The sequence below is a fragment of the Salmo trutta genome, chromosome 7 (genome assembly GCF_901001165.1).
Source record: "Salmo trutta chromosome 7, fSalTru1.1, whole genome shotgun sequence".
NCBI classification, from domain to species: domain Eukaryota; kingdom Metazoa; phylum Chordata; class Actinopteri; order Salmoniformes; family Salmonidae; genus Salmo; species Salmo trutta.
The window spans coordinates 14,043,012-14,070,603 of NC_042963.1; the positions used below are offsets into that span (position 1 = coordinate 14,043,012).

Genomic DNA, 27,592 nt, shown 5'->3' on the forward strand with positions numbered 1-27,592 from the left:
ATTAGTCAAATATAAATAATCAAAATAAAGCTGAAATAAACAGCTGCGTGGCTATGGAGATACTAGTAGGGAGTGATGATGAACAACTGTATACAAATCAAGTGGAGCGCAGAGGAGAGGGAGACAAGTACTTAGTTAGCTATGTCTGGCAAATTATTGTAATACACTTACAGTAAGAATCCATGGTGTCTCAATGTGTGTGGGTACAGTATGTGTGTGAGGATGTGTGTAGGCATACTGTATGTGCAGGCGTATGCAGAAGAGTGCAATATTACATGCAAGCTTACATACATTCTGTGGGCAAATGTGTGTGTGACAATATCTAGCATCAGTGTAGACCAACCCGGGGAAGAGAAGGCGTTGTGTGTTTGGCTGTGCTGTGGGGTTGTCGGGTGGAGAAGACACTGTTTTGATTAGCTGTACTAATCCCCTCAGTGACAGGCAGGCAAGCAGGCAGGGATTCTTCATGGGCTTGGCCCGCTCTGGTGGGGCCTGCTGATGCCATGTCATGATTCATGATCATCCCCTGACAGACAGCCTCTCTCTCTTTCTCTCTCATTCACTCTCTCTTTCTCTTTATCTCCCTCTTTCTCTTGCTCTCCTTTCCCGCTCTCTGCTTATCACCCTACCCTTCACAGTTCTGTCGTCAGCTCCACACAAACCACACAAAGACAACACATGAACTAGATTGCGCCTGAAATGGCAACCTATTTCCTAGTATGATTCCTCATGAAACTAGAAGAACAAAAAAAGATCATGATTTTTGGGGGAATTGTATCCTTAGAAGGGTTCTTTGGAGGAAGTATTGTTGACATGTGTATCTTAAAGCATAATTGAGAAATAATTAATTGGTTTTGGAATATTTGTGACATTTTGGTCTTACCCAGGCCTCCTTTAAGACTCCATAATGTTTCATCTGTAGGTGCTAAAATAGCAATTGTTAGTGTCAGATAAAGCTTTTCTGCTTGTTCTGTAATATGAGTAGTATTTCAATTTCAATAAAAATCTAACATACATCTATGAATATTGAAAAATAGAAACATGAATATTGAAAACATTTTATTTGGCCAATTTTTCTATATACTCTATGGGAATATCAAAGTTCCAGAGTGGGATCTCTGGTACTTTTATGATCCATTACCAACAGAGTGAATGTGAAAATGGATTCAAAATGCTCGATGATGGATGTGCAATGATACAAATAAAAAGGAGAGCTGTGATTGGTTACATTGCCTACTATGCCAATTTCTCTGTATAAAATGGGCCGTAACTTTAAAACTAGCATAGATCCCACTCTGGAACTTTGATATACATGTAGATTATATTTATTTCAAACACTATATTGAAAAATTTGCCAAATCTGAAATGGTATATTTTCAATATTCATGTTTATATTTTTCAATATCCATAAATGTACGTAAGAAATGTGTGGTTGAAATAAAAATAATACTCATATTACATAGCAAGCGCTAAAGTGTCATATGACACCAACAGCTTTGTGCACCTACCGATTAAACATTATGGAGTTTTAAAGCAGGCCTGGGTAAGGCCAAAATGTCACAAATATTCAAACTTCAATTAACTATTTCTCAATTATGCTTTAAGATACAAATGTCAAATAAATGTGAACAAACCTTCCTCCAAAGGACTTTGTGAAAATTCAGAAAATCATGGTCTTTTTTTGTTCTAGTTTCGTGAGGAATCACCCTAGTGCACTATACAGTATAAGGTGCCATTTCAGACACATTCCTAGACTTAAGCCTCAAGCCCCACTCTTCCACAGTAACACTCTGCTAATATTTGACACACCACACCCAAATTACACCAGCTACTGTGGAAGACTCCATTGACATCCTGACCCATGGGTACATATAGCAGGCTACTTGGCCAAACACAGACAGGTTGCTTACTCCATGGTTCCCTTCACAGCCCGCCATCTCCATGCCAATAACATAAAAAATAGGCATTCCAAATTGTTTGGGAAGAATTGAACCACAAGCATTTTTCTACCTGCTCTCTACAATGGTTGGAATCAGGCTGTGGCTTCTGGGCCCTCTGGCCAGTCCAGGGAAGCTTTATATGGATCATTGTTGGTGGTTTTGACTTACTGTCGGAAGATACTAGCGTCACCAAAGGATGAGGTTTAGGAACTACCCTGCGATGGTTTGCTCACTTCCCCGCTCACGGTGGCCAGAAGGAAAGCTTTGAAACCTTCTGTGGAGAATCTGGATGCTACTCCCACCCTCTATTGTCTCTAATATAGTTCACATGTTGCTGCTCCAGCCCAGCCCCACCCCTATTCTCATCTTCATTCCTACCCTCAGTACCATCACCAGCCAAGCCATAGCTACCTTTGCCTGCTAACATGAGCATGACGTGAGCTCAGTCCATCCACACCATGCGTTCACTGGGAGTGGTGTTAAAACAATATTAGTCCCACTGGGAAAGCATGGCCTGAGAGAGGAAGTCAAACAGGGGGAACCACCAACACCATGGAAGACGATTGGCGAGACCACCATCAATCTGTAGCCCACCACACACACACACACATACACATGGGCACACACATCACTACCATCACCACAAGCTGCAGCAGAGGAAAGCCCCTGATTCTGGACCACCACCTGCTCCCTGTGCTGCAGACCACAGAACCGCAAAACCCTTGTTTTTAAATGGAGTAGTTCTGCAGTCCACCTGCTGGCTGCCAGAATCAATCATCCTATCCCGTCCCTTCAAACAGACGTCATCCTCAATCTGCCCAAATCAGAAGTGCACGTGGGATAGTGCAAGATCGTCTAGGTAATGCATACCTCTTCCTTCACCGTTTGTCTTTCCGAATATGCGTCATCTGATTTGCCAGTGATGATGCCCCAGTCATGACATACCATCAAGCTGGATCTACTTTATCTCTACCTGTAGTGGCGTAAGACACCACGTACTGCCACGACCGTTGTGTGGTCGTGGCAGTACGTGGTGCTGGGCTAGTCACTGGGCTCCAGGACATTGGGTTCGGTGAGTGTTTTATTGGTCGTGATCATGTTTTCCGAGCGTTGGGGGGGTTGTTGTGTTTGCACAGATGCGGCTGGCTGTCAAGGCTGTCACCCAAACGTGACGGAGCTGGGAAAACCTCTCCTATGACACTGACGGATGACTAGAGAAGAGTGGTGCGGCTCTCTGCATAGCCAGTGTATGTGCGTGTGTGTGTGGGTGAAACTGTGCGTCAGTGTGTGAAACAGAGCCCCAACTCAGAATCATTCTCCCAAAGTAGCAGTGTACCAAACTTAAATGGTTTACCCTGGTCAAAGTGGTCAGTCTAATAAAAGCGCTATTGGTGAATACAAAGGAGGACTTTCCTCTCACTCACAAAGTAGATTTATACGCAACTCGTACAGATAGTTTATACGTCAGCTAGCTACAGAGCTAAGCCACAGTCAGTAGCCAAACGAACCAGAGCAGAGCACCACCACTGAGCTGAATAAACCAAACTCTGTAGCTAATCATGGACACGGACACTTCAAAGCAGACAGTCACTGACCGAAGCCTTTGTCAGCAGAGCACGTCAACATGGCCGACTAAGGCTAACATGTGAGAGCTGCATCAAATAAGCATCCTAGGGTTTGGGAGAGAAGTGGCTCCTCACAAACAGGGCAGCGAGGCCTTTCATGTGGTAGTCAGTTAAAGAACTCTAATGTTCTGCGAGACACTGAGGGCTAGTGGGGGAAATGGAACAATACATTTAACCACATGAATCACAGGGCCTAGGATTACTTCTGCACACATTGGGCACGCACGCACACACACACACACACACACACACACACACACGCACACACACACACGCACACACACGCACACACACGCACATACACGCACACACACGCACACACACACACACACACACACACACACACACACACACACACACACACACACACACACACACGCAAGACACACACATTCTCTCGCATACATGCACCCAGTTTAACTTCTGAGGAGTGGTGAAGTAAGTTCCAAATACCAAAGGATAGTTCATTTATACCCCCAAAAGCAATGACACGATAACCACTGAACTCAATAGACAGTATCTGTACTCTATTGCGTGGTATGTTAGAGTAATGTTTGTGTACGCATGTGTGTGGGCACCTGTGTGTCTGTGTGACTATACACATATGTATGTGTGCAATGTGAGACCTTGCGTGCGCCCATAGCCTATGAGCTGATGACTGCTTGGCACACTCTCTCCATTTTTTCCCTGCTCAGTTCTGGGAAGAGACAGATGTATGTAGTGTCAGGCCATCCCTTCATCCATCAGCACAGTGTGTATCTCTCACTCTTTCTCTCTCCCACTGTCCCTATCCCTCCATCCTCCCATCGCAGAGCCAAAACATCCAAGAAGGCCAAACTATGTGTCACCGGTACACCCCCGTCCTCTTGGGGCCAGGCTTCGGTTCATCTCCCCCAGAGACAGTGAGCAGCGCTGGATCTTCACCAGACCAGTGGAGGCCACAGTAGAGGGATGGGCTCCTAAACTACAGAGGCTCCACATGCAGTCACGCCCATTAGGGCTCCTCTCCTCTATGTTTTACATAAACATACTTAGATCTGAGCCTTGATTGCCGCTAGTGTCCATGACTGTCTCAAGGCCTGTATAAGGACTGATATTAGTCATAGACATGTACACACGCACATGGAAATGTATTATGCACATCCAGACTGCTTGATATGCAAAAGTATAAGGCCATCTCTGTACATCGTAGCCACAATAATCTGTCATGGAGAAGAAGGGCTTTGTTGCTTAAGAGGAGTGGAAAAAACATGGCGGTCAATAAGTTCATTAAATGGTGCTTTCCCACAAGAGTGGGACAAACTGACGCCAAATGTTTGGTGGAGAAAGAAGAGAAAGCCGTCCTTCATTGGTCTCCGAGGACAACCCAAAGGACAGCTCTCTAGAGGGAGACATAAAGGGCCACAGAAGACGCTGACAGCTCCCAAATGCCACCAGAGTGCAAATGTTATTAGAAGTGCGTGTCAGATGTACTTATGTCACAGGAGCATCCTTATGATGGAGAATTTCATGCTTTTCAATCCAAGGCTTCTCTTTCTTCTCTCCCCACTCTGCTCTCACATGGAGACACATGTGCGTTTGGTTAAAAAAAAGAAGAAAAAAGAAGCCTTTTCGTAATGCGAAATTAGGTCAGAAAACCACTATTTTTTTTTGTTGTCTCAGAGCAAATTAAATATCCATCCGTCCAGGCCTCGGGACTAGGGAGAACCCATAGTGGTCTCCTGCTATTGTTATTTGTCCCTAGTCATTTGAGGAGTTACTTATACCTTAATACCCAAGTCAAGCGACGTATGGCCTAGCTAGCTGCATCCCTTCGCTCCACTCACCCACGATCTGTTCCTAGCCACCTTCCCTCCTTCTTTCTTTCCACTCACCCACAATCATGCCATGCTCCTGTCGCTTGACGATGTCGAAGGAGTTCTGGACGTTCCCCTCCAGAATGTCGAAGACAATGTCAGAGCTGAGTTGGGGGGAGGAGTACGCCGGCGACATGGTTCTCAGGAAAACGATCTCTGTTGGAAGAAGATAACAATTAGAGACAAAAGAGCTTTACAGGGCTTTAAACCCTCATAATCAGGCTGGGATTGAAATGGCCAGGCTCGTGCCAACTTCTCCTCGGGGGAAGACAATTAAATGGGAGGCGGCTGAGCTCAGGGTTTATTGTGTGCAGAGGGGGTTATGACGGGGAAAATGGGTGTTCAGTGCTGTTGTTCAGTTGGAGGCCTGCAACTCCTAAACACCCCAACGAGGAGCTCATGAGAAACAACAAGGATTTAACTTCCCATGAAGTTGAGGATGAGTGTGTCTGAAACATGCACCACATGTAGGACTAAGTTTGTCTCGGTTTGTCTGTGTGTGATTACAGTGGTCAGTCAGTCAGGTCCATCCTAAGTGACACTTAGTCATTGGTTTTGGGCTAGTGGCTAGCCAATACTTGATAGTGTTACCAGTACACTAACCTCATCCCCAGGCTTTGAATGAACACAGCTCAAATATATACTGAGTTTGGGAGGACGTGTCTGGTGCACGACATTACAAGTACACTGTCAACAACACTCTTAAGCATTGGCTGATTTTGGGCAAGAGGTAACATAAAAAGGACTACACTTGCAAGTATTTTTTTTATATATAACATGCAGTGAAAAAAAAACACTGGGTATGAAAAAAGAAAGTTAGCTGTAATCCAAATAAGTGTCTAGGATTGCGTCCCTACCTTCTGGCTTGGTGAACTCCCTGAAGGTAGGCAGGGAGATGACGGTGTGGGAGACGGAGTGTACGGGGTCCAGGACGCAGCCGATGTCGTTGGGCTGGCACGACTTCACACAGCGGATGGTGTCTGAGCGCTCAACCCTCGCCCTGCTAAGAGAAGATAAACACACACACACACACAGCCTCTGACCTTTAGGGGTGAGACTATAAAAAGCCTTTAGGCACCAACCGCCTTCAGTTCCTCCCCTGGTGATCACAATGACAGGGCATCCTCTTCAAAGGGAGAAGCACAACCGCACAATCAAGAACTCAGCAGGGCCTGTGAAACGACCGCTACACAAACACGATCTGTCCGACTACAGCGGGGGATGCTGGGTATAGTGTTCGACATCAAAAAACCAATGGTACTGAATGTGGCTAGCAAGAATAATAAAACAATGACGGCCAAAGATCACATAGCAGGCAGATTGTAGCTGCCTGCTGGAGGCTTTGGTAGACGTCGATGGTTGAGTTTCTGATGCCACCGGTTGTGGGTTTTTTTTTTTGCGGAGAGAAGAGGAGTGAAATATGAAATACTAAGAGGAGATGGGAGAATGATGCACGACCTGCTCGCGGGAAAATATTTTGGATTTGTTGAGCGTGTGTCCCCGGCTTTGTATCTGATAATCTCCTGAGGAGAATTTATGGGACGGGGGGGTTCTAAAAGTCTCCTAAATTGTGAAGAACATGACTAGACAACTCCCAAGCGCTCCAAGCTGCTCTCATCCCATTATTTAAGACTGTTTATTTCACAGTCTAATCAGTGGCAGCTCAAGGGGAGACCCCGCTGAAACAAACGCCACCCACCAGCATACCTACAACTACAGGGCCACTACGCTGCCAGGAACCTGTACTGGAATCTGAGAGGAACTGCTTCTTCACCACCAAGCACCAGGGACAGAGCCCCGTCTTTAAATCATCAATGCCCTGGGGATGACGAGAGAGGTCCTGGTTACAAAACATATCGAAACAAATTCTACAACTCAACGTCAGCTGTTATCTCCTCAGCTTGGTGGAGTGTGAGGATGTATCATGCTCTTCCCAATGAACTCAGCTTCTCCATGAACCTAGTCTAAGCAGCCAAAATACCCTATATGCCGCTTATATAGTCTTGTGTGGATGGGCTTCAAACAGAAGTTTATGCAATGTACGTCACCCTGTAAGTAGCTGGCCAGTAACATGTATAGGTCCAGTGAACGTCCACCACTGCTCCAGCCTAATATATAATGTAGCTACATAGTGGTTCATTATCTCTCCTCGTGGGACCTATAGGCAGTAGCTCAACCCTAGGCCAGAACCCCAGGCCAGAACCCCAGGCCAGAACCCCAGGCCAGAACCTGGCTCGGGTTGCACGGCTCCTTACATGGAGAGAGGGGAGAAGCCCCTGACAAAAAGTAAAGCCGCCACTGGGTAGGGGCTTGTAATTAGCAATTAGCGGCTGGGTCCAAGTTTTACTTTGGTCCAGGCCAAAGCCACAAAATGTTCTCCAAGTTTATAATACTTCGGCCTGCAGCAGCGAGAGGAGAGAGCAGGCCCTGGAGGACAGGGCGAATGCTCTGCTCCGCTGGGCCACAGAGTAAATTGACGAGATTATAATGACCCAGGGTGAACTGCCCCTCGCACATCAAAGACAAGACAGCAAGTGGAGAAGAGTGCTAATTATGGCCTCTGTGTGTGTGTGTGTGTGTGTGTGTGTGTGTGTGTGTGTGTGTGTGTGTGTGTGTGTGTGTGTGTGTGTGTGTGTGTGTGTGTGTGTGTGTGTGTGTGTGTGTGTGCCACAGGAAGGCCCTTACATCCCCGTCCTCTCATCTCTCTCTACAGCTCACGTGGCCCGGAGAGACCCAGCCCTACAGAAAAACCCCAATACTTCAAGACCAGAAAGGAAAACAGACTGTTGGATGGGATGGAAGTCCTCTGGTCAAGCGCTGCAAAGTTTTCTGGGTAATTATTATTTATAGTCTGCGCATTGATAACGCCCCAACACAAATACAGCAGGGCATCATTCATTCTCCGAGCGGTGATGTTGCTCCGCCACAAATTGTTCAGACCACCGGCCAGAACCCAGATCCCCATAACTCATTGTCAGAGTAAAGAAGAAAATCTAGTGTTCTGTAGCTGTGTCCCGACCGCCATGTTTTTTTTATTTTAAGGATATCCCCAATAGAGAGGTGCATCCTTACTGCTCTGACAGGTCAGGAGGAACCTGGTACCCACACATGAATTTAGTTATTTTAAGCCACAGCCCAGGCAGGCTCTGACTGGTGGCCTAACGGCACGTCAGGCTATTTATACTGTGTGCTGGACATATTTCCTTGTCTTCCACGACTGCATCCCATCACCTGTCACTTACCCTGCCGTGTATTTGATTCACTGTGTGCTTGGTTTTATACGCGCAGTATGCAGTAGAATTTATCTGTGCATTTCACATTATTCCTAAAATAGGCTAGTGCAGGATGTGAGACCGGATTACAAGTATGTACATCCAACAATTAACTGCTTCCACCAAATCAACCATGACTCGACAGTGCTAATACGCCATATAAAACATTGATAATCACCTACTGGAATATCACAGTTCTATTAAACAGATGTGCCACTGAAAATACTTTTTTACAAATCACATACTCTTGCCCCATATATTAACTGCATACTTATGTTACAGGTCATAGTGCCCCCAGCTATGTAATTCTCCTATTCAAAATTAGATATCTGATGCTGTCCACAAAACATACTGTGTGTTAGAAAATAGATCCGGATTGAACGTCTGATTCAATTTATTCAACAAATCAACAATAAGATATTAGGTCTACACCATGTAAATGATCATTCACAATACTGTACAGTAATCAATAGGCATCCCCAGGCAACTACCTCAATACACTGCCTTAGATTGCCACCTAGTGGCTATTCAAACGCCATACCTCCAACAGAGTACATTATATTTGGCCTGTCTTGCTGGGGAATACGTGGAATAAGCTACAGTAATCACAAAAACACAACAGGAACAAAAACAAGGAGACAAATGACAGCTATGCGGCTTTAGTTCTACGTCAGCTGTGTTGGTGTTTGCTTATTGTGGCAGTGTTTGCTATTTTTTTTGCTATGCTACTACTCTCTACTCTGGAACGGCATTACTGGGTGCTCCTGGACAACAAACACACGGACTTTGGCTAGGTAGGTGCTGGTGGTGCCATGACGCAGCAGTCTCATCTCCAGAGACAGCTCAAAGTCCTGCGGCTCAGTGATGGGCTGCACCACAGCCATCACACCACCAGAGGGTACTCTCTGAGCGCTGAAGAAGCTGCCCTCGTTGCCGCCGACGATGGCAATCTGGACGTGGTCTCCGGGCACGGTGTTGGACGGGCCCATGCGAAAGACGTTAGTTGGCACAGGGATGTTGGTGGGAAAGGTGAGGTGGTAGTAGGTTATTCTCAGAGGCGAGGCCAGGCACTCGCTAGTCTGATTGCAAAGCAAGCGTTCACAACGACTGTAAGGAAAGACAAGGGCCAGGGACAGAACAAGACAAGACAAAGACGGACAGACAGAACAAACAGAGAAACAGAGAAAATAGAGAGGTATGAGTTTGATTTGCCATGCATGGCATGCTGCTAGCTGGGAGGGGCTAGGTTGGAAGGGACAAAGTCACATCAGAATCAGCAGCCTCATGTGTTTCTGTGTAACGGCAAGTGTCACTCTGCCCCCTGTAGGGTCATGCAAGAACATATCAAAGCAAAGTATTACATTTCGTCACTCAACTGCCTGCATTAACACGGAACATAACAGAACATGCTTTAACTGAATCCTAACTGATTGTGCATCAACATTGGGCATGCACAGCTTCAATACAGAGGTAGGAGTTGGAGATGGGGTTGAGGTTGTGTATACACTATAGAGCAGAGGCCATAAAATAACTGGTGCCTGATCCACACCGACCCGACCATGCCGTGCTGGCTCTGATATTTTTATTTTCAAATGATCCTTCCCATCCACATCCTGGATGTGTAACCAGGCCAGCCCAGTAATGCTTGTGTTCTCTTGACGAACAAGGAGTTCCCTGAAATCATCCCCTTGGTCAATGAGAATTTAACTGAGAACTCCTTACTTGACGAGCTTGTGACGTTGGCCATACTAACGCACTGCATACTTAGACTGCATACTACACAGTAAATCAAGTCAAGTTGAAATGACAAAGTAAAAACATTTTAGAGTTAAATTCACTCCACTTGATTTAACCCTGAACAGAGTGATACGCTCCCGGGAGTTAGTGTTGATAACTGGAGTTAATTGGGACTGAGTACTCCATTAACAGTAACCAGAGACAGGGAGTTAAAGCTAGTGATGCAGAACAAAGCTTCATGAAGCATTGAGGTTTTCCAGACAATTGTGTCAAAAATAGGTTAATTACCCGAGGCGTTGATCAACACAATCTGTAAGTGGTTGGATTTATTGCAACTGTTACTGAGAAGTCTTTTCCAGTTTACATTATGTAGGAAGTCTCTAACGACAGTACTCTCCTCCCTGATCTGACATGCATTCTGAATGCGCAGAATACAACAGGTGTAGACCTTACAGTGAAATGCTTACTTACAAGCCCTTAACCAACAATGCCGTTTTAAGAAAAAAATATTAAGAAAGCATTTACTAAAATAAACTGAAGTAAAAAATTAATTATAAAAAACATATATAAAAAGTTGTGGGTGATGTAAAATTGCTGGACAATCCTCCCTTTAAAATCTATACCAACAAAGATCGGATGTCACATTGCAAGCTACCTTAATGCGACACATTAATATCACACCCTTAAATGTGACCATGTAAACCTCCAAATAGTGTTGAGTTTGACGACACAGGAGTTGAATTAATGCTTACGATTATATTGTGAGAATGAACATTACTCGAAAGAATTAACTCTAGAATACCGAACACCCCTGCAGAGAGTTAAAAGAAGTAACATATTTATGTTCAATTAATACTGTACAAAGTGAAGCGCAATGACATAGAGTTAAATATCAACGTTAAATTCAGCATAAACAACTGTGAAATAATAACGGTTGCCAGAGTACGTTTTATTCTTTTTAGACTGGTACCAAATGTTATATATGGCAGAGTAACATTTTCTTCAATTACAGTTAACTTTACTCTGTCATTTAAACTGTGTATGTACTTATCGTTACATACTATTTAGCACATACCGTTTAGTAAAAAGTATGCAGTATGACACGGCCGCAACGCAGTAGTGGCTCCAGACTGGCTAAGTAGGTGGGGCGAGGCCGAGTGTGGGTGGACTTTTCTAAATTCAACAGACATGCATCGCATTAACTAGCCGGATAATAGCTAAATTCCAGTTAGATTAATTTCTCTAAACTCTGAATAGAATAAGAATGGCGTTATAGGCCTATTCAGGCTGGTTATAGGCAGACTATCACATTTAACCTATACCGTAGCCCATATAGCCCATATAAAAAGGACTGAAGACAGAAACCGATAACTTGGTTCCATGTCAACATATTTATTAGTGAAACCAAAGTGCTGTAACACATATAAATGAAATTAAACAGCCGAGTACACACCCCAAAACGTTGCATATGTTCAAATCAAAAGGCTATTGGACCGAAAAACGTGGACAGTCGGGTGCATTGCAAATTCAGAACCGCTGGACAGCAACATAATAAACTAAAGCACTGATCATTGGGAACGAGATCAGAATGACTGCTAAGCCTTGAATTATTAAATAGGTAGCCTAGCCTACAAAAAAAAAACAACAATCCAGACGTTCAAATCAAAAGACCTGATTAACATGACATCAGTACCACAGCCACATCCCGAGTCCCCGGTGCTGACACATTCAGAAATAAAATGCAATTGTATTTGTCACATGCGTCAAATACAACAGGTGTAGACCTTTCCGTGGAATGCTAACTTACAAGGCCTTAACCAATAATGCAGTTCAAGAAATAGAGTTTTACTAAAAAAAAAAAAAAATTAAAAAGTAACAATAAAATTACAATAACGAGGCTATATACAGGGGCTGCTGGTACCGAGTCAATGTGATGGGGTACAGGTTAGTCGAGTTAATTTGTACATGTCGGTAGCGGGAAAGTGATAATGAATAGATAATAAACAGCGAGTAGCAGCAGTGTAAAAACAAAGGGAGGGGGGTGTCAATATGTAAATAGTCCTGGTGGCCATTTGATTAATTGTTCAGCAGTGATATGGCTTGGGGGTAGAAGCTGTTAAGGAGCTCTTTGGACCTAGACTTGGCGCTCTGGTACCGCTTGCCTTGCGGTAGCAGAGAGAACAGTCTATGACTTGGGTGACTGGATTCTTTGAATTTTTTTGGGGCCCTATGACACCGGCTAATATATAGGCCCGGGATGGCAGGAAGTTTGGCTCCAGTGATGTACTGGGCTGTACGCACTACCCTCTGTAGCTCCGTACGGTCGGATGCCGAGCAGTTACCATACCAGGCGGTGATGCAACCGGTCAGGATTCTCTCGATGGTGCAGCTGTAGAACTTTTTGAGGATTTGGGGACCCATGCAAAATCTTTTCAGCCTCCGGAGGGGGAAAAGGTGTTGTCATGCCCTCTTCACAACTGTCTTGGTGTGTTTGGACCATGATAGTTTGTTGGTGATGTGGACACCAAGGAACTTGAAACTCTCGACCCGCTCCACGACAGCCCCGTCGATGTTAATGGGGACCTGTTCGGCACTCCATTCCCTGTACTCCACGATCAGCTCCTTTGTCTTGCTCACATTCAGGGAGAGGTTGTTGTCCTGGTACCACCCGGCCAGGTCTCCTCCCTATAGGCTGTCTCATTGTTGTCGGTGATCAGGCCTACCACTGTTGTGTTGTCAGCAAACTTAATGATTGTGTTGGAGTCATGCTTGGCCACACAGTTGTGGATGAACAGGGAGTACAGGAGGGGCCCCAGTACTGAGAATCAGCATGGCAGATGTGTTGTTGCCTACCCTTACCACCTGGAGGCGGCCCGTCAAGAAGTACAGGATCGAGTTGCAGAGGGAGGTGTTTAGTCCAAGGGTCCTTAGCTTAGTGATGAGCTTTGTGGGCACTATGGTGTTGAATGCTGAGCTGTAGTCAATGAACAGCATTCTCACATAGGTGTTCCTTTTGTCCAGGTGGGAAAGGGCAGTGTGGAGTGCGATTGAGAGTGCATCATCTGTGGATCTGTTGGGGTGGTATTCGAATTGGAGTGGGTCTAGGTTTTCCGGGATGATGGTCTTGATGTGAGCCATGACCAGCCTTTTAAAGCACTTCAAGGCTACCGACGTAAGTGCTAAGGGTGGTAGTCATTTAGTCAGGTTACCTTCACTTTCTTAGGCACAGGGACTATGGTGATCTGCTTGAAACATGTAGGTATTACAGACTCAGTCAGGAAAAGGTTGAAAATGTCAGTGAAGACACTTGCCAGTTGGTCCGCGCATGCTCTGAGTACACGTCCTGGTAATCCATCTGGCCCCGCAGCCTTGTGAATGTTGACCTGCTCACATCGGCTACGAAGGGCGTGATCAAACAGTCATCAGGAACAGCTGGTGCTCTCATGCATGCTTCAGTGTTGCTTGCCTCGAAGCGAGAAAAAAATGCATTCAGCTCGTCTGCTAGGCTTGCGTCACTGTGCAAGCAGTGGCTGGGTTTACCTTTGTAGTACGTAATAGTTTCCAAGCCCTGCCACATCCGACGAGCGTCAGAACCGGGGTAGTAGGATTCCATCTTAGTCCTGTATTGATGCTTTGCCTGTTTGATGGTTAGTCTGAGGGCATAGCGCAATTTCTTCTAAGCGTCCGGATTAGTGTCCCGCTCCTTGAAAGCGGCAGCCCTAGCCTTTAGCTCAGCGCGGATGTTGTCTGTAATCTATGGCTTCTGGTTTGGATATGTACGTACGGTCACTGTGGGGACGACGTCGTCGATGTACTTATTGATGAAGCCGGTGGCTGAGGTGGTATACTGCTCAATGCCAATGGATGAATCCCGGAACATATTCCAGTCTGTGCTAATCAAAACAGTCCTGTAGTGTAGCATCCGCGTCATCTGACCACTTCCGTATTGAGCGAGTCATTGGTACTTCCTGCTTTAGTTTTTGCTTGTAAGCAGGAATCAGGAGGATAGAATTATGGTCAGATTTTCCAAATTGAGGGCGAGGGAGAGCTTTGTATGCGTCTCTGTGTGTGGAGTAAAGGTGGTCTAGAGTTGTTTCCCTCTGGTTGCACATGTGACATGCTGGTTGAAATTCGGTAAAACTGATTTAAGTTAGCCTGCATTAAAGTCCTTGGCCACTAGGAGCACCACTTGTAGATGACAATTTTCTTGTTTGCTTATGACCTTATACAGCTTGTTGAGTGCGGTCTTAGTGCCAGCAGCGGTTTGTGGTAACAAATAGACAGCTACAAATAATATAGATGAAAACTCTCTTGGTAGATAGTGTAGCCTACAGCTTATCATGAGGTACTCTACCTCAGGCGAGGAATACCTCGAGACTTCTTAAATATTAGACATCGCGCACCAGCTATTATAGACAGATAGGCACACACCCCACCCCTCGTCTTACCAAACGTAGCTGCTTTGTCCTCCCGATGCACGGAAAACCCAGCCAGCTCTATATTATCTGTGTCGTCGTTCAGCCACAACTCAGTGATACATAAGATATTCCCATTTTTAATATCCTGTTGGTAGGATAGTCTCGATCGTAGCTCATCCAGTTTATTTTCCAGTGATTGCACGTTTTCCAATAGAACGGATGGTAGAAGTGGTTTACCCACTCGCCGACGAATTCTCACAAGGCACCCCGACCTCCACACTCTGTATTTCCATATTTTCTTCACACGAATGACGAGGATTTGGGCCTGGTCTCAGGGAAGCAGTATATCCTTAGAGTCGGACTCATTAAAGAAGAAATCTTCATCCAGTTCGAGGTGATTAATCGCTGTTCTGATATCTAGCAACATTACGTACAAAATAACTTACAAAGAATGCGAAAAAACTAACAAAATAGAACAGTTGGTTAGGAGCCCCTAAAACGGCAGCCATCCCCTCCGGAACTGCTGGACAGCAAAAGATGGTTTAGTATTTAGTTTAAAAGCTCTGACGGAGGCCAAGAGAACAAAACAAATGTTCAATTAGGAAACAGAAATCCACTTAAAAAAAAAAAAATACTTCTGTTTTCAAAGATGTAGCTTACAATGCAATACTCATGATCATTTTAAAGAGAACAAAAACTACTTTTCCTACATTTGAACACCACCGCAGAAGCTTCGCTATTCGGCATCTTCCCAATTATGTAGCCTAGTTTTGTTGTCTGGCTACTTCAAGAGAACTACGGCCTATCACTCGCAGCCCACCTCTTCCGATGCATTGTGGAAAAGAGTGCATTGAATTCTACTAGACGAAGAGTCAAAATTAGTATAACATCCTGGCATTTAAACCATACTCGATTAAAAAAACTCAATACTATAACTCATCCAATTTTTGCACACTGAGAATGCATCATGCTCGATTGCTTTGTTTCCCGCTATTCGTTGATTTCGGTAGCGCATCCCCATATCTAATTGATTAGCTGTTGTCAAAGCCAAAATTAGCCTACTATTTAAGACGCAAGTATGGGTATGTGATCTTAAAACAGATATATACCCCCAGTATTTGAGAAAGAGACCTCAGGTAGGTAGGTACTCACATCTCCCCTGCTTGGCGGTAGTTGGGCGGACACTCGAATGACAGGCATCTGAATCCACCCTGCACGTTGAAGCAGCTCTCTGTCACAGAGCATGTGTGTGTCCCTGTCACACACTCATCAACATCTGGACAGGAAGAGAAACGGATAAACTCAGAACCACAAAAATGGACAATCCTTTATATCAAACATAAAACCCTGGCTTCAAACCTTGAATGCGTTAGACCACTAATCTAAAGCCTAGGCATTAGCTCAGGGAGCTAGCATACGTTTTCAGGTCTCAGGCAAGGTTGCTCATGTACCCTGAATCATCACTGTTACAATATGTCTTCTGATCTGAAGTATGACCATGACCCCCATGCTGTGGACTCCTGCACCCCCCTGAGGAGTGAGGCCTTACCCTGGCAACTGCGTCCGTTGGGAGCCAGGGTGTAGCCGGTGGCAGGGCAGGTGCAGTAGAAACTCCCAGGGGTGTTGTTGCAGCGGTAGGAGCAGATGTGACCCCCGGTGGGCAGGGCACACTCATCAATGTCTGGAAAGGTCAGAGGTTAAAGATCAGAGGTCAAACATGGTGGATGTAAAGGGTACAGGAAGTAAAGACAAGAAATGCCTCAGTAATGGGGCTCCTGATTGGGTTTGACAGTAGGCTATGGCTCATTGGATACCATTTTAGCATCTCCTACCTTCACAGTTGATGCCATCTATGTCACTGAGCTGGTAGCCACGGCGACAGTAGCACTGGTAGGAGCCGTACACGTTGGCACATTCTTGACTGCAGGGGCTGCTCTCACATTCATTTAGATCTACACCCAACAATATAACTCAGTTAGAGATAGCACTAGTGATCTATACACAATGTATCTGATGATTTATGCATATGTACAGTCGCTAGTGAAAGTCTACACACACGCCTTACACAGACTTCACATTTGCTGCCTTAAAAGGGAATTAATTTGATTATTTTCCTACTGATCTACACAACCTACTCCACATATTCCTAATGAATTACAAATAAAGAAATTAAGATATCGTAATTGCGTATGTCTTCACACCCGAGAGTTAATACTTGGTGGAAGCATGTTTGGCAGCCATTATAGTTGTGAATCATTTTGAATACGATTGTACCAGCTTTGCACAACTCTTAGGGCAACATGTACCAATTGTTTTTGTCAAAATTGCACAAGCTCAGTAAATTTGGTTGGGAGTCATTGATGGACAGCAATATTCAAATCTTGTCTCTGATTTTCAAGCTAATATAAGTCAGGATTGAGACTGGACCACTCAGGAACACTCAACACCTCTTGGAAAGCCGCCATTATGGTGTGTCTTTGGCATACACTTTCTTGTAATTATCCTGCTGAAAAATATAACTTTATCAAATGGTTGGGTTTTCAGAAGATTGGGGTGGGTTTTCCTCTAACTTTATATCTGGGCTTTGCTCCTTTCATATTTATTTTGATCCTGACAAACCCCATAGTCCTGCTGGTGACAAGCATCCCAATAAAATAATGCTGCTACAACAATACTTGAAAATACAGGGTTTCAATCTATGTTTTGCTGTATTGGATTTGACCCAAGCCTGTACTTTTCAATTTAGGCCCAAAAAGTGTATTTATTTGCTGTGTTGTCTTGCAGTATTACTAAACAGCCTTGTCGAAAACATCATTAATGATTTGGAGTGGATTTTTTAACACATACTTCATTATTTTCACTTTGTCACACAGGCCAGTAATGTGGAGTGAATGCAATGTTGTTGATCTGTATTTTCAAGTATTGTGGTGGCAGCATTATGTTATGGGTATGATCGTCACCGGCAGGGACAGGTGATTTTGTCAGGATCAAAAGAAATATGAACGAAGCAAAGGCCAGATAAAGAAGTTAGAGGAAACCCTGACTCAGTCTTCTGAATACATAACCCTGGGTTAGAGTTATATTTTTCAGCGGGATAATTACACAAATGTTAATCCGAAAGACACACCATAATGGATTTCCAATAGGTGTTGAGTGTTCCTGAGTGATCCAGTCTTCGTCCTGACTTAATTCTGCTTGAAAATCAGAGACAAGGTTTGAATATTGTTGTTCATCAATGACTCCCAACAAAATGTATTGCGCTTGAGCAATTTTGACAAAAACATTGGATATACGTTGCCCTAAAAGTTGTGCAAAGTTAGTAGAGTCTTATTCAAAAAGATTCACAACTGTAATGGCTGCCAAAGGTGTTTCCACAGAGTATTAACTCTGGGGTGTGAAGATATATGCAATCAAGACATCTTTGTTTTGTATTTGTTATTAATTTGGAAAATGTTTAAAAAAAATACAAAAATATCTTGCACTTCGACAATGTGGACTAGGTTGTGTACACCGATAGAAAATGTATACATTTTGGTATTTGATTTTAAGACAGCAAAATGTGAAAACTGTGCAAAAGGAGTGTACACTTTCTCTAGGCCCACATTGATCGTGTCCCCGCTTCTAAATATCTGGGGAACTGGAATGATGAAAAGCTAACTTTCAAAAAGCATATAGATGAGTTAGTTAAGAAGTTAAGGAATAAAATGGTATTTATTTATAGGAATATGGCATGCCTTTTGTTAAATAACAGAAAACCAATCATTCAGTCAACAGTATAGATTATCGTGATATCGGCTATATGAACACTGTATTGAAGCCATTGGACGCAGTTTATCATAGCGCACTATGCTTTATTAAGGGCGACAAGTTCAGTACACCTCACTGCATCCTGTATCAGAAAGTAGTCTGGCCCTCAGAGTTCTCGTAGATCGATCCATTGCACTCTTTCTGTTTATAAAGCCCTCTTACACAAAGTTCCGCCGTACCTTACTTCATTGTTCACCTACAAACGTACGAGCTACCAGACCCGGTCTCAGGGACGGCTAACTCTGGAGATCCCTTCCATTTCCACTGAGGTAGGTAAATCTGCTTTTAGTTTTTTCGCACCTTACTAGTGGAATAATCTCAAAAACTCTCTAAAATGTGATGTTTTGGTGCCTCCAGATTTCCATATCTTCATACCGTTCCTGTACCATACCGGGGTATACGGTATTACCGGCAGTGCATACAGGAGGTGCTATTTCCTTCCAAGTGTTAACAAAGATGCTGACAAATGCTAACAAAGTGTTTTGTATCTCTGTTCTGCTTTTCGTAGTGTATTGATGTATATATCTTTAAAAAAAAAAGCACATGATCTTGAGGGAGAGAAAGAGACATGACCACAAACTTCATTAAGGCAAAACAAGAGATGGCCAATGAGAGAAGCCCAGATTTGAACACCTCTGTTATCTTTGGAAGGCTGCCTTACCATCACAGTTCCTGCCGTCGCTGGCCAGCTTGAAGCCTTGGGTGCAGCTGCACTTGTAGGACCCCAGGACATTCTCACACTTGTGGGCACAGAGGCGCCCAGGGTAGTGCCTGCACTCGTTGATATCTAAGACACAGAAGAAAACGACACTAACTTGAACATCTACAGACCCAAGCACAGATGACTGTATCCTGGTCTTGTATGACTCAGTTGACAGAGTATGGCGCTTGCAACGCTAGGATTGTGGGTTCGATTCCCGAGGCCACCAATACGTAAAAAAAAATATATATATATGTCAGTCACTTTGGATATAAGCATCTGCTAAATGGCATATATTAGATTATTTTATAAACTGCGTGGTTTGAGAACTGCCCTAATTACGTTGGTAACCAGTTTATAATAGCAATAAGGCACCTCAGGGGTTTGTGATATATGGCCAATATACCACGGCTAAGGGCTGCGTCCAGGCACACCGGGTTGCGTCGTGCATACGAACATCCCTCAGCTGTGGTATATTGGCCGTATATCACAACCCCTCGTGCCTTATTTTTTAAATAATATTATTGTATAACAGCCACCCGGTCTTGGGTGACCCTTAACTTGAACCCTTTGTCATAAGACCTACTGTGATAACAATCACATGACAGATGTCATAAACTGTCACGACTGTTGGCGTCCTGCTTACACCAACTGACATTACACTGTCATGTAACTACTAGGAGGATCAAGTCAGTGCGTACCTTCGCAGACGCGGCTGATGCTGTTGAAGATGAAGCCAATCTTACACTCACAACGGAACGATCCTACCAGGTTGATACAGCCGTGGCCTGCACACGCTCCATCAGGACCCTTACACTCATCGATATCTGCACCAAAGGGGGAGCGAGACCATAAAGATATTACAGGAAGAAACAAGCACATTCTTCAGCAAAAGAATGCATTCCAAAGGACAGCGAGGCCACAGGAAACACATGGAGGCTACAGTATCAGGTTGCTGATGCTAATCAATGGAGGTGAACGTGGTAGAGATCCATTCTAGCAGTGCTACAGTGTACACAGGGGATGTTGAGGCTCCCTTGGACAGAGGTGTCTAATATAGCCCAGGAGAGGGACCTTATGGAGGCCTTATCCCCAACTGGCACGATGAGGTCTAAGTATGCAAGTGAGGCAGCTGTACGCACCCACGCAGCGGTTGCCGCCGTCGTTGAGGTGGTATCCCCGGCCACAGTTGATAGAGTTCCTCTGGCAGGTGAAGGAGCCCATCGTGTTCATACATAACTGGCCAGGGCGGCACGGCTCTGTCTGGGCCAGACACTCATTGATGTCTGGGATAGAGGTCAGAGGTTATACTGTACATACGGGCAAAGATGATCTATATATTGACAAGATATTGGACTGTCTGCTCTAACAATGGGAATGCGGAAGGCAGGCGGGAGTAGGAGGTGCTGGTGGGAACATTCTAGCCAATGAGAGGGCAGATACTCATGTGAACAACATGCCTAACTCTGATATAGAATTGTTTTTTCAAAGTTGCCGGGATACCACGTGTGTCCACTTAAATCAGTACATTCGTAACAACCTAAACATTATGAAACATCTATTTGATCAAATAAGCCTCACTTAGAAAATGTGCAATTCAATATTATGTTGACTGAATTCGACACTCTCTCATTGACCTTCATACAAAAAAATCCCACTTGGTCTGCTTTATGCTTTATTCTCGCAAGGACAGATTTTGTGGCGCAGTCAGCCCTCTCGCTTCGCCTCTTCCTCTCTGGTATGGTTCACATAGGGCACCACAAGGTCATATCACTGAACCCCTTGTGCCCCTTCCTCTCCGCCACCACTACGATGATGAGTTCCTAAAATATGCCATGTATGTCAGAGAACACTGTGAACTGTACTTTGAAGATACTGGCTTTGGGGGTACATGTGGGATGGATGGGGTTATGTGTTGCCTTGATGAGAGGTTGCCATGGTAACGTCTGTCAGGGTCCTGGTGCTCACCGATGCAGCTGCCCATGGCGTCCTGGATGTATCCGTCGCCACACTGGTTCTTGGGCAGACAGCGGAACGATCCCTGAGTGTTCTGACACTCAAAGTCCGGGGAGCAGTTGTGGGTGCCCGACTCACACTCGTCAATGTCTGGGTGAAAGAAGGCATGTTGTACGAGGAAAATCAAACTATATGTGATTCAAATCTATTCTCATAAATATTCAATAGCTTCATTGCAAGTCAAATTCTACCAGCTCTTGGGAACAGACAGACAGACAGACAGACAGACAGACAGACAGACAGACAGACAGACAGACAGACAGACAGACAGACAGACAGACAGACAGATAGATTGATAGATCCAGTTTATCACGGATGTATGAATCATACATATTGATCCTTCATTTTTCCCTCGCCCCCTGTAGGAGGCATTGTGTTGTGACCTCTGACCTTTGCAATTGTTGCTGTCCATGAGCTCATAGCCGGTACCACAGCTGACCTCTCTCTGGCAACGGAATGACCCCACTGTGTTGATGCAGTGCTCGCCTCCTCTGCAGTTACTGGCCCCGAGCAGGCACTCGTTTATATCTGGGAGATGGAGGGAGGAAGAGGGGAGAATAGCATCGAAGCCGTATCTAAGAGGTAAGAAATCCTAGTCCTGGGGCGCTACTAGATGTTTTATTCCAGCTCACTAACTTTTCAACAAGATATGGCTGGTACTGTACCTCCAGTCTACTCACCCTCACAGTTCTTCCCATCTGGTTTGAGTCTGTAACCTTTGAAGCAGGCACAGGTGCTGTTGCCCACACATTCCTGTGCACACGTCGCTACTCCTGTGCACATTATAAACAAACAGAAGATAAATGACTTCTGTTCCTGACTTCCTCTGTGAGGACACAGTCTATTATATGTGAACGTGATGTGTGGTGGGGTTGTTACCGCTGGTGCACATGTTATTCGGTAAGGGATTCTCCTTCTCAGTGAGGGTCTCGTTGTCTTTGTCAGAAACTGTGGGGGAAAGAAAAGAGAAGATTGACCAGTATAGGCCAAAACTAAGTTCGCAAACAAAGAGTGTTGAAACCAATGAATGCATCAGGACAATGGACTTCTTTACTAAAACTACAGTAAGACCCCTGTCTCCTAGTGGCCACCAGAGGGCAGAGTAGCATTGGACGTATACTAGAAAGAATAACGTTCCATACATCCTTCCACTCTCCACTCTCTCCACCTCTCTACTCCACCGTTCCCCTCCTCACACCGCTCCACTCGCTTGACTTCTCCACCTCTCTTCCCTCAATCACTCCACCTTCTCTTCACCCTCTACCATTAGTCCTTCCCTCGTCTTCGAGTTGATTCTCTTACCCTGGGAGATTTTGGTCTCCACATCAGGGGATCTGTCATCGCAGCAGGCCCGGGACACCAGGCCACACTGATAGCCCAGAGACAGGCTGTGGTCACAGGTCAGACCCTGCTCGCGAGCAGCCCGGCCCAGCAGACAACAGTCACAGCACATCTGGAGGGGTCAGACCAGAGATATACGAATACTCAATGTGTTTATATGCATCATTTGGCCAGAATGACAGACGGACGGACGGACAGGGGGGAATTACATCATCATCACCACCACTTCACAACTTCACCACTATCATCTATCACCATTATCTGAAGGGGATCCATCCGGGCTTGTCTAGCGGGAGGAATCTCGTTTGAGTGTGTCTGTCTGGTCTGTCTATCATCTCTGTCCTTGAGGTGTTGAGTGGTGCGGTTGTGGCAGGCAGCCTAGTGGTTAAGAGCGTTGGCCCAGTAACCGAACGGTCGCCGGTTCGAATGCCCAGGCTGACTCTTTAAAGAATAAATGGACCTATGTGCCCTTGAGCAAGGCACTTAACCCATAATTGCTCGTGTAAGTCGCTCCGGATAAGAGCGTCTGATAAATTACAAAGAAAATAAAGTGGTAGTATACTGAGAGCTTTTAGGGGGAGCTTAAAAATGACCATGCTATGCTATGGTTCTTCCCCCATTCTAAACGCCCATTCATCAAACGCAGCACACCTCAATGCAATCAGCTGACACCTGCAATCCAGGGGCGGATCAAGTAAAGACGTGTTTCTGGCTGCACGAACAACGACCTCATTCTCCTGGGCAAATGTACTTGTGGCTCACTTGGCAAAGTGCTTCAAGGACCTTGACTGATGCCATGGTGTGCAGCGGGATGGGGGCATAGAGAGCTGTGTAGGATCCTGAGGAAGAGGACAGCCAGGTGTAGAGAGTCTACCTTGGCAGAGAGTATCTGAGGGGAATTGATAATCTACCTGACAGCAACAAGCTCCATTCATCACTCCTCCCCAGAGGGACATGTTTCAACCTGCTCACCTCACCATCTCATTCACTCGCCTGCAGAAATGGCACGTCCAGTGGAGTGATGTACGGTGATCAGCGTGAGGTTTTTGAAGCAGACAATGACTACTTACCCGACACACTTTTAATACACGCACATACACACACGCATGTAAACACAAGTACTTGGCTGTATGCGCACACACGGACAGTCTTTCACACACACTCTCAAAGACACACACACACACACCTTGGCAGTCTTGGTCTCGCAGATGCTTCCAGTGAACTGTGTGTCACAGGCCCCCTGGTCTTTGGCCATGTTGATGCCACTGGTGCAGATATTGTCCTCCAGAACCGCAGCGCAGCACTGCTCCTGCACTATCCTGTCAGACAGGAACAGGAAAGACACAGGGAACACAGTTATTTTGAACTCTATCACTGTGCTCCTTAGTGGATTAGAGCGCTGTCTGAAAGTGCTTCGTGTTAAAAAGAGCCCCGGGCATGCCTACTAGGGATCTGCTAATAGTTCTGGTTGGTGCAGCTGCTGTACGTGGGTTGAGTGAAGAAGGAAGGCCCTGTGGAAACTCAAGGTGGATTAAAACTTTGTTTTGTGTTTAAAATCTTCACTTTACCAGAGTTGGGTCAATGCACCACTGTCTCCAATTGGCTTACCACACTAACTGTTATGGGTACAGTGAAGCTAATTGAAGATTCCATTATTTACAGTTACTGTTTTAACCCTCCCACCTCCCATTGGATGTCCCTCCTCTGATGGACACAGAGGGCTGCAGGGCGGCAACACTTCCTAGATAGAGTTGCAAAATTCCGGTAACCTACCCAAAATTCCCAGGTTTTCCAGAAATCCTGCTTTGATTTTGTAACCCGATTTCCTGGACAACGTAACTGGAATACATCCCTCTCTGAGTCTGAACCGGCCTGGAAGAACTTCCTGACACAGCAGGATGACCTGTGATATCCACCTATCTGACCTGTCTCTCCGGCTGGAGTGGCTTCATGAATCTTTTACAGTAAAACCAGAAACCGTTACAGTACCGTAAGGACTTCAAAAGGAGAAAATGGATGTAGACAAAGAGCTGTGTGAGTCTGTGGTAAATAATCAGATCTGAAGTGAGAGTGAGAGCAGGCAGTACACCTCTTTATCGTACCATCAACTGAACTGAGACCTGGGTTACTGTGCTTCGCCTCAAATGGTTTGCTACTCTGAGGAAGTACAATTTTTTTGTAATTTATTTATTTATTTTTTATTTCACCTTTATTTAACCAGGTAGGCAAGTTGAGAACAAGTTCTCATTTACAATTGCGACCTGGCCAAGATAAAGCAAAGCAGTTCGACAATATACAACAACACAGAGTTACACATGGAGTAAAACAAACATACAGTCAATAATACAGTAGAAAAATAAGACTATATACAATGTGAGCAAATGATGTGAGATAAGGGAGGTAAAGGCAAAAAAGGCCATGGTGGCAAAGTAAATATAATATAGCAAGTAAAACACTGTAATGGTAGATTTGTAGTAGAAGAAAGTGCAAAGTAGAAATAAATAATGGGGTGCAAAGGAGCAAAATAAATAAAATAAATAAATACAGTAGGGGAAGAGGTAATAAGTTCAGGGGTGCTTGTGTCTGTCTGTCTGCCCGTTGCTGTCTGCCTGTCTGAAGGGAGTGAGTGAGTGAGTGAGTGAGTGAGTGAGTGAGTGAGTGAAACCCATTGTCTGTTTTACGAGATTGGGTACAGTGCAGAACTTAGATCCCCTCTCCACTCCACTCCTCTACCAACTAGCCTGTCTTTATCAACCCTCTTACCAGAAATTCTCTCTTTCCATATAATCTAGATCTGTCCCCACGACAACTGCACTCACGTCACCTCCGCAGAACCATTTAAGGGCACAGCAGTGCTCCTGTCTGTCTTTTCTATTCTATTCTTGTCTTTTTTTTTTTGGTGTCTGAAATAAGCTCTCTGATTTCCTGTTCTTCCCCCTCTCCAGTTCTCTCTCTATAGTTTCACCTCTGTGGTATTTCCTGGATTTGGCAATACCCCCTCTCTCTAAACCGTAAACCCAATCCTCCCCTCAACCAAAAACCATCACCCTTCCACCCTTACTCTATAATTTGAACAAATTCGGGATCACTTGGGTAGCCAAGGTCAATACATTTGCCATCAGAGAGCAGATTGAGCAACAGATCTCCTCCTTATTGGCCTTGAACCTGTGGCAGAACACCTTCTACTCTTACTACCAGAGCTGTTCTTACACTGTTATTATTACTAGTGTAATGTCTCCTGCTCTCACGTCAATTCAAGAATGTGGCTGGGGATTTACGACCGGGGGTAAGGTAAAGTCATCTCACACTATGGCCTACCACCATACATATTGCACCATAGTCTATCTATACAGTTTACAGTTAACCCCATGGGACTAATATTGAGGTAAGCAGTCCCCCCCCTATGGGCACAGAGGTTAAGACCATAGAAATATAATCTATTTTCTATAGTCACTGTATTTCTCTGGGTAAATCTGTTCAGTCAGGGAGTACATTAACCACTGTAAAAAGTCCCCACTCACCTGCATGTGGTGGACTCAGAGATGAGAGGGATGGCTGTGCAGTCCTGGTTGTCAATGCCCCGAGCCCGACCATCCTTACAGCACTCATCCATTGAGATCTGTTTTCCACCTGTGGATGGACACAACCACAAAACAAACAGCGTGTGTTATTCATAGGCTTACGCTGAATGCTGTGGCTTGGCCTACTGAAGCGATTGCAACAGTATCGGTGTGGGCGATCTAGAGACCCCAAAATGGAGTGTGACTCATCAGTCCTCTAAAACAGTTAGAGACCTACGAGAGCTGTCAACATCTGCATCAAATCTCCCATGATAGGGGTGTTAGCCTGCTGAGCTAAAGTCCAGGCATTCGCTCCGTGAGCTAACGTTAGCCTTCAGGGCTCAGGTTGCTCATAATGCACAGAACCACCTTCTATGTTACATAAGGTGACAGTCAACCCAAGGGATAAGAAGCACTCTCACATTAATTACAAACTAAACTGTTAGAACAGAATAGAGGTTTCAAGTCATGTTTTGCTGGGTGAATAATACATGAGGATTGACATGTTTAGAACGATTATGCAAAGTATGTTAACAAAAAGTGCAAAAAAAATAAAAAGAGGTCCAAGACACAAGTATATTGTTGTTACCCAATGCCACTCACACTTTCACAGTATTAGCAATTTGTCTTCCAAGTGATTAAAAAACAAATTCAAAGCTGTTTGGAATGTTTCTAAATGCCTGTAAGCCTTTTGCCAGCATTACTGAATGATGGATATGTTGTGTAGAAATAAGAGGCAACGACCGGAGTTGGATCAACTCTGTGGCGCTCCGTCTGCTTCTTCATGTGGATTAAAGAGCTCGGAATGCCTCGACTCTGTAAACATTTCAGCCATCGCAATCAGATCAAATACATTCATTTCCTTGTGGTTAGTGTAATCTGCCAAACGTGAAATAGCTTTGGCAGGTTGGCTGGTCCTTTCTTGCTTTAGGCTTAAACAAAGGCCTGTCTGCCAAATTGGTTTTTATTGATATAAGTAATCCTAAAGGACTCCTAAAATTCCTCTGTAACTCAGTTGGTAGAGCATGGTGCTTGCAATGCCAGGATAGTGGGTTCGATTCCCAGGACCACCCATACGTAAAAATGTATGCATGCTCGACTGTAAGTTGCCTTAGATAAAAGTGTCTGCTAAGTGGCATGTGTCATTATTAAACAACACTCATGAGTAAAGTCATATTTGTTCATCTAATAAACCAGTTGTTGGAACAAGGAACAATAGTGTATTCAACCACTGACTATAATAACACATATAGTGGATCAGGGGATATCTAGCTTGGCCAACGAAACAGGATCAGAGGTTTCAAGTAAGGGAGGACATGT

At 44.7% G+C, this 27,592-nt stretch overlaps 1 protein-coding gene across 2 annotated transcripts in view; it reads right to left on the bottom strand.

Moving 5' to 3' along the window:
* The window catches only part of LOC115196974 (fibulin-1), a 49,914-nt gene that overhangs the window by 13,277 nt on the left and 9,045 nt on the right, over window positions 1-27,592 (bottom strand). Inside the window, exons 2-16 of one of the 2 annotated variants that reach the window (XM_029758055.1) lie at window positions 26,234-26,342; window positions 23,899-24,031; window positions 22,674-22,824; window positions 22,251-22,319; window positions 22,052-22,144; window positions 21,762-21,899; window positions 21,324-21,461; window positions 20,498-20,641; window positions 20,057-20,182; window positions 19,317-19,442; window positions 16,681-16,800; window positions 16,398-16,529; window positions 16,001-16,124; window positions 6,279-6,424; window positions 5,440-5,577 (exon numbers count right to left, since the gene is read on the bottom strand). In XM_029758055.1, the coding sequence (XP_029613915.1) occupies window positions 5,440-5,577; window positions 6,279-6,424; window positions 16,001-16,124; window positions 16,398-16,529; window positions 16,681-16,800; window positions 19,317-19,442; window positions 20,057-20,182; window positions 20,498-20,641; window positions 21,324-21,461; window positions 21,762-21,899; window positions 22,052-22,144; window positions 22,251-22,319; window positions 22,674-22,824; window positions 23,899-24,031; window positions 26,234-26,342 (1,887 nt within the window). Of the gene's footprint in view, window positions 1-5,439; window positions 5,578-6,278; window positions 6,425-8,456; window positions 9,801-16,000; window positions 16,125-16,397; window positions 16,530-16,680; window positions 16,801-19,316; window positions 19,443-20,056; window positions 20,183-20,497; window positions 20,642-21,323; window positions 21,462-21,761; window positions 21,900-22,051; window positions 22,145-22,250; window positions 22,320-22,673; window positions 22,825-23,898; window positions 24,032-26,233; window positions 26,343-27,592 lie in introns of those variants that run through there. The other variant, XM_029758056.1, reaches the window with a different exon arrangement.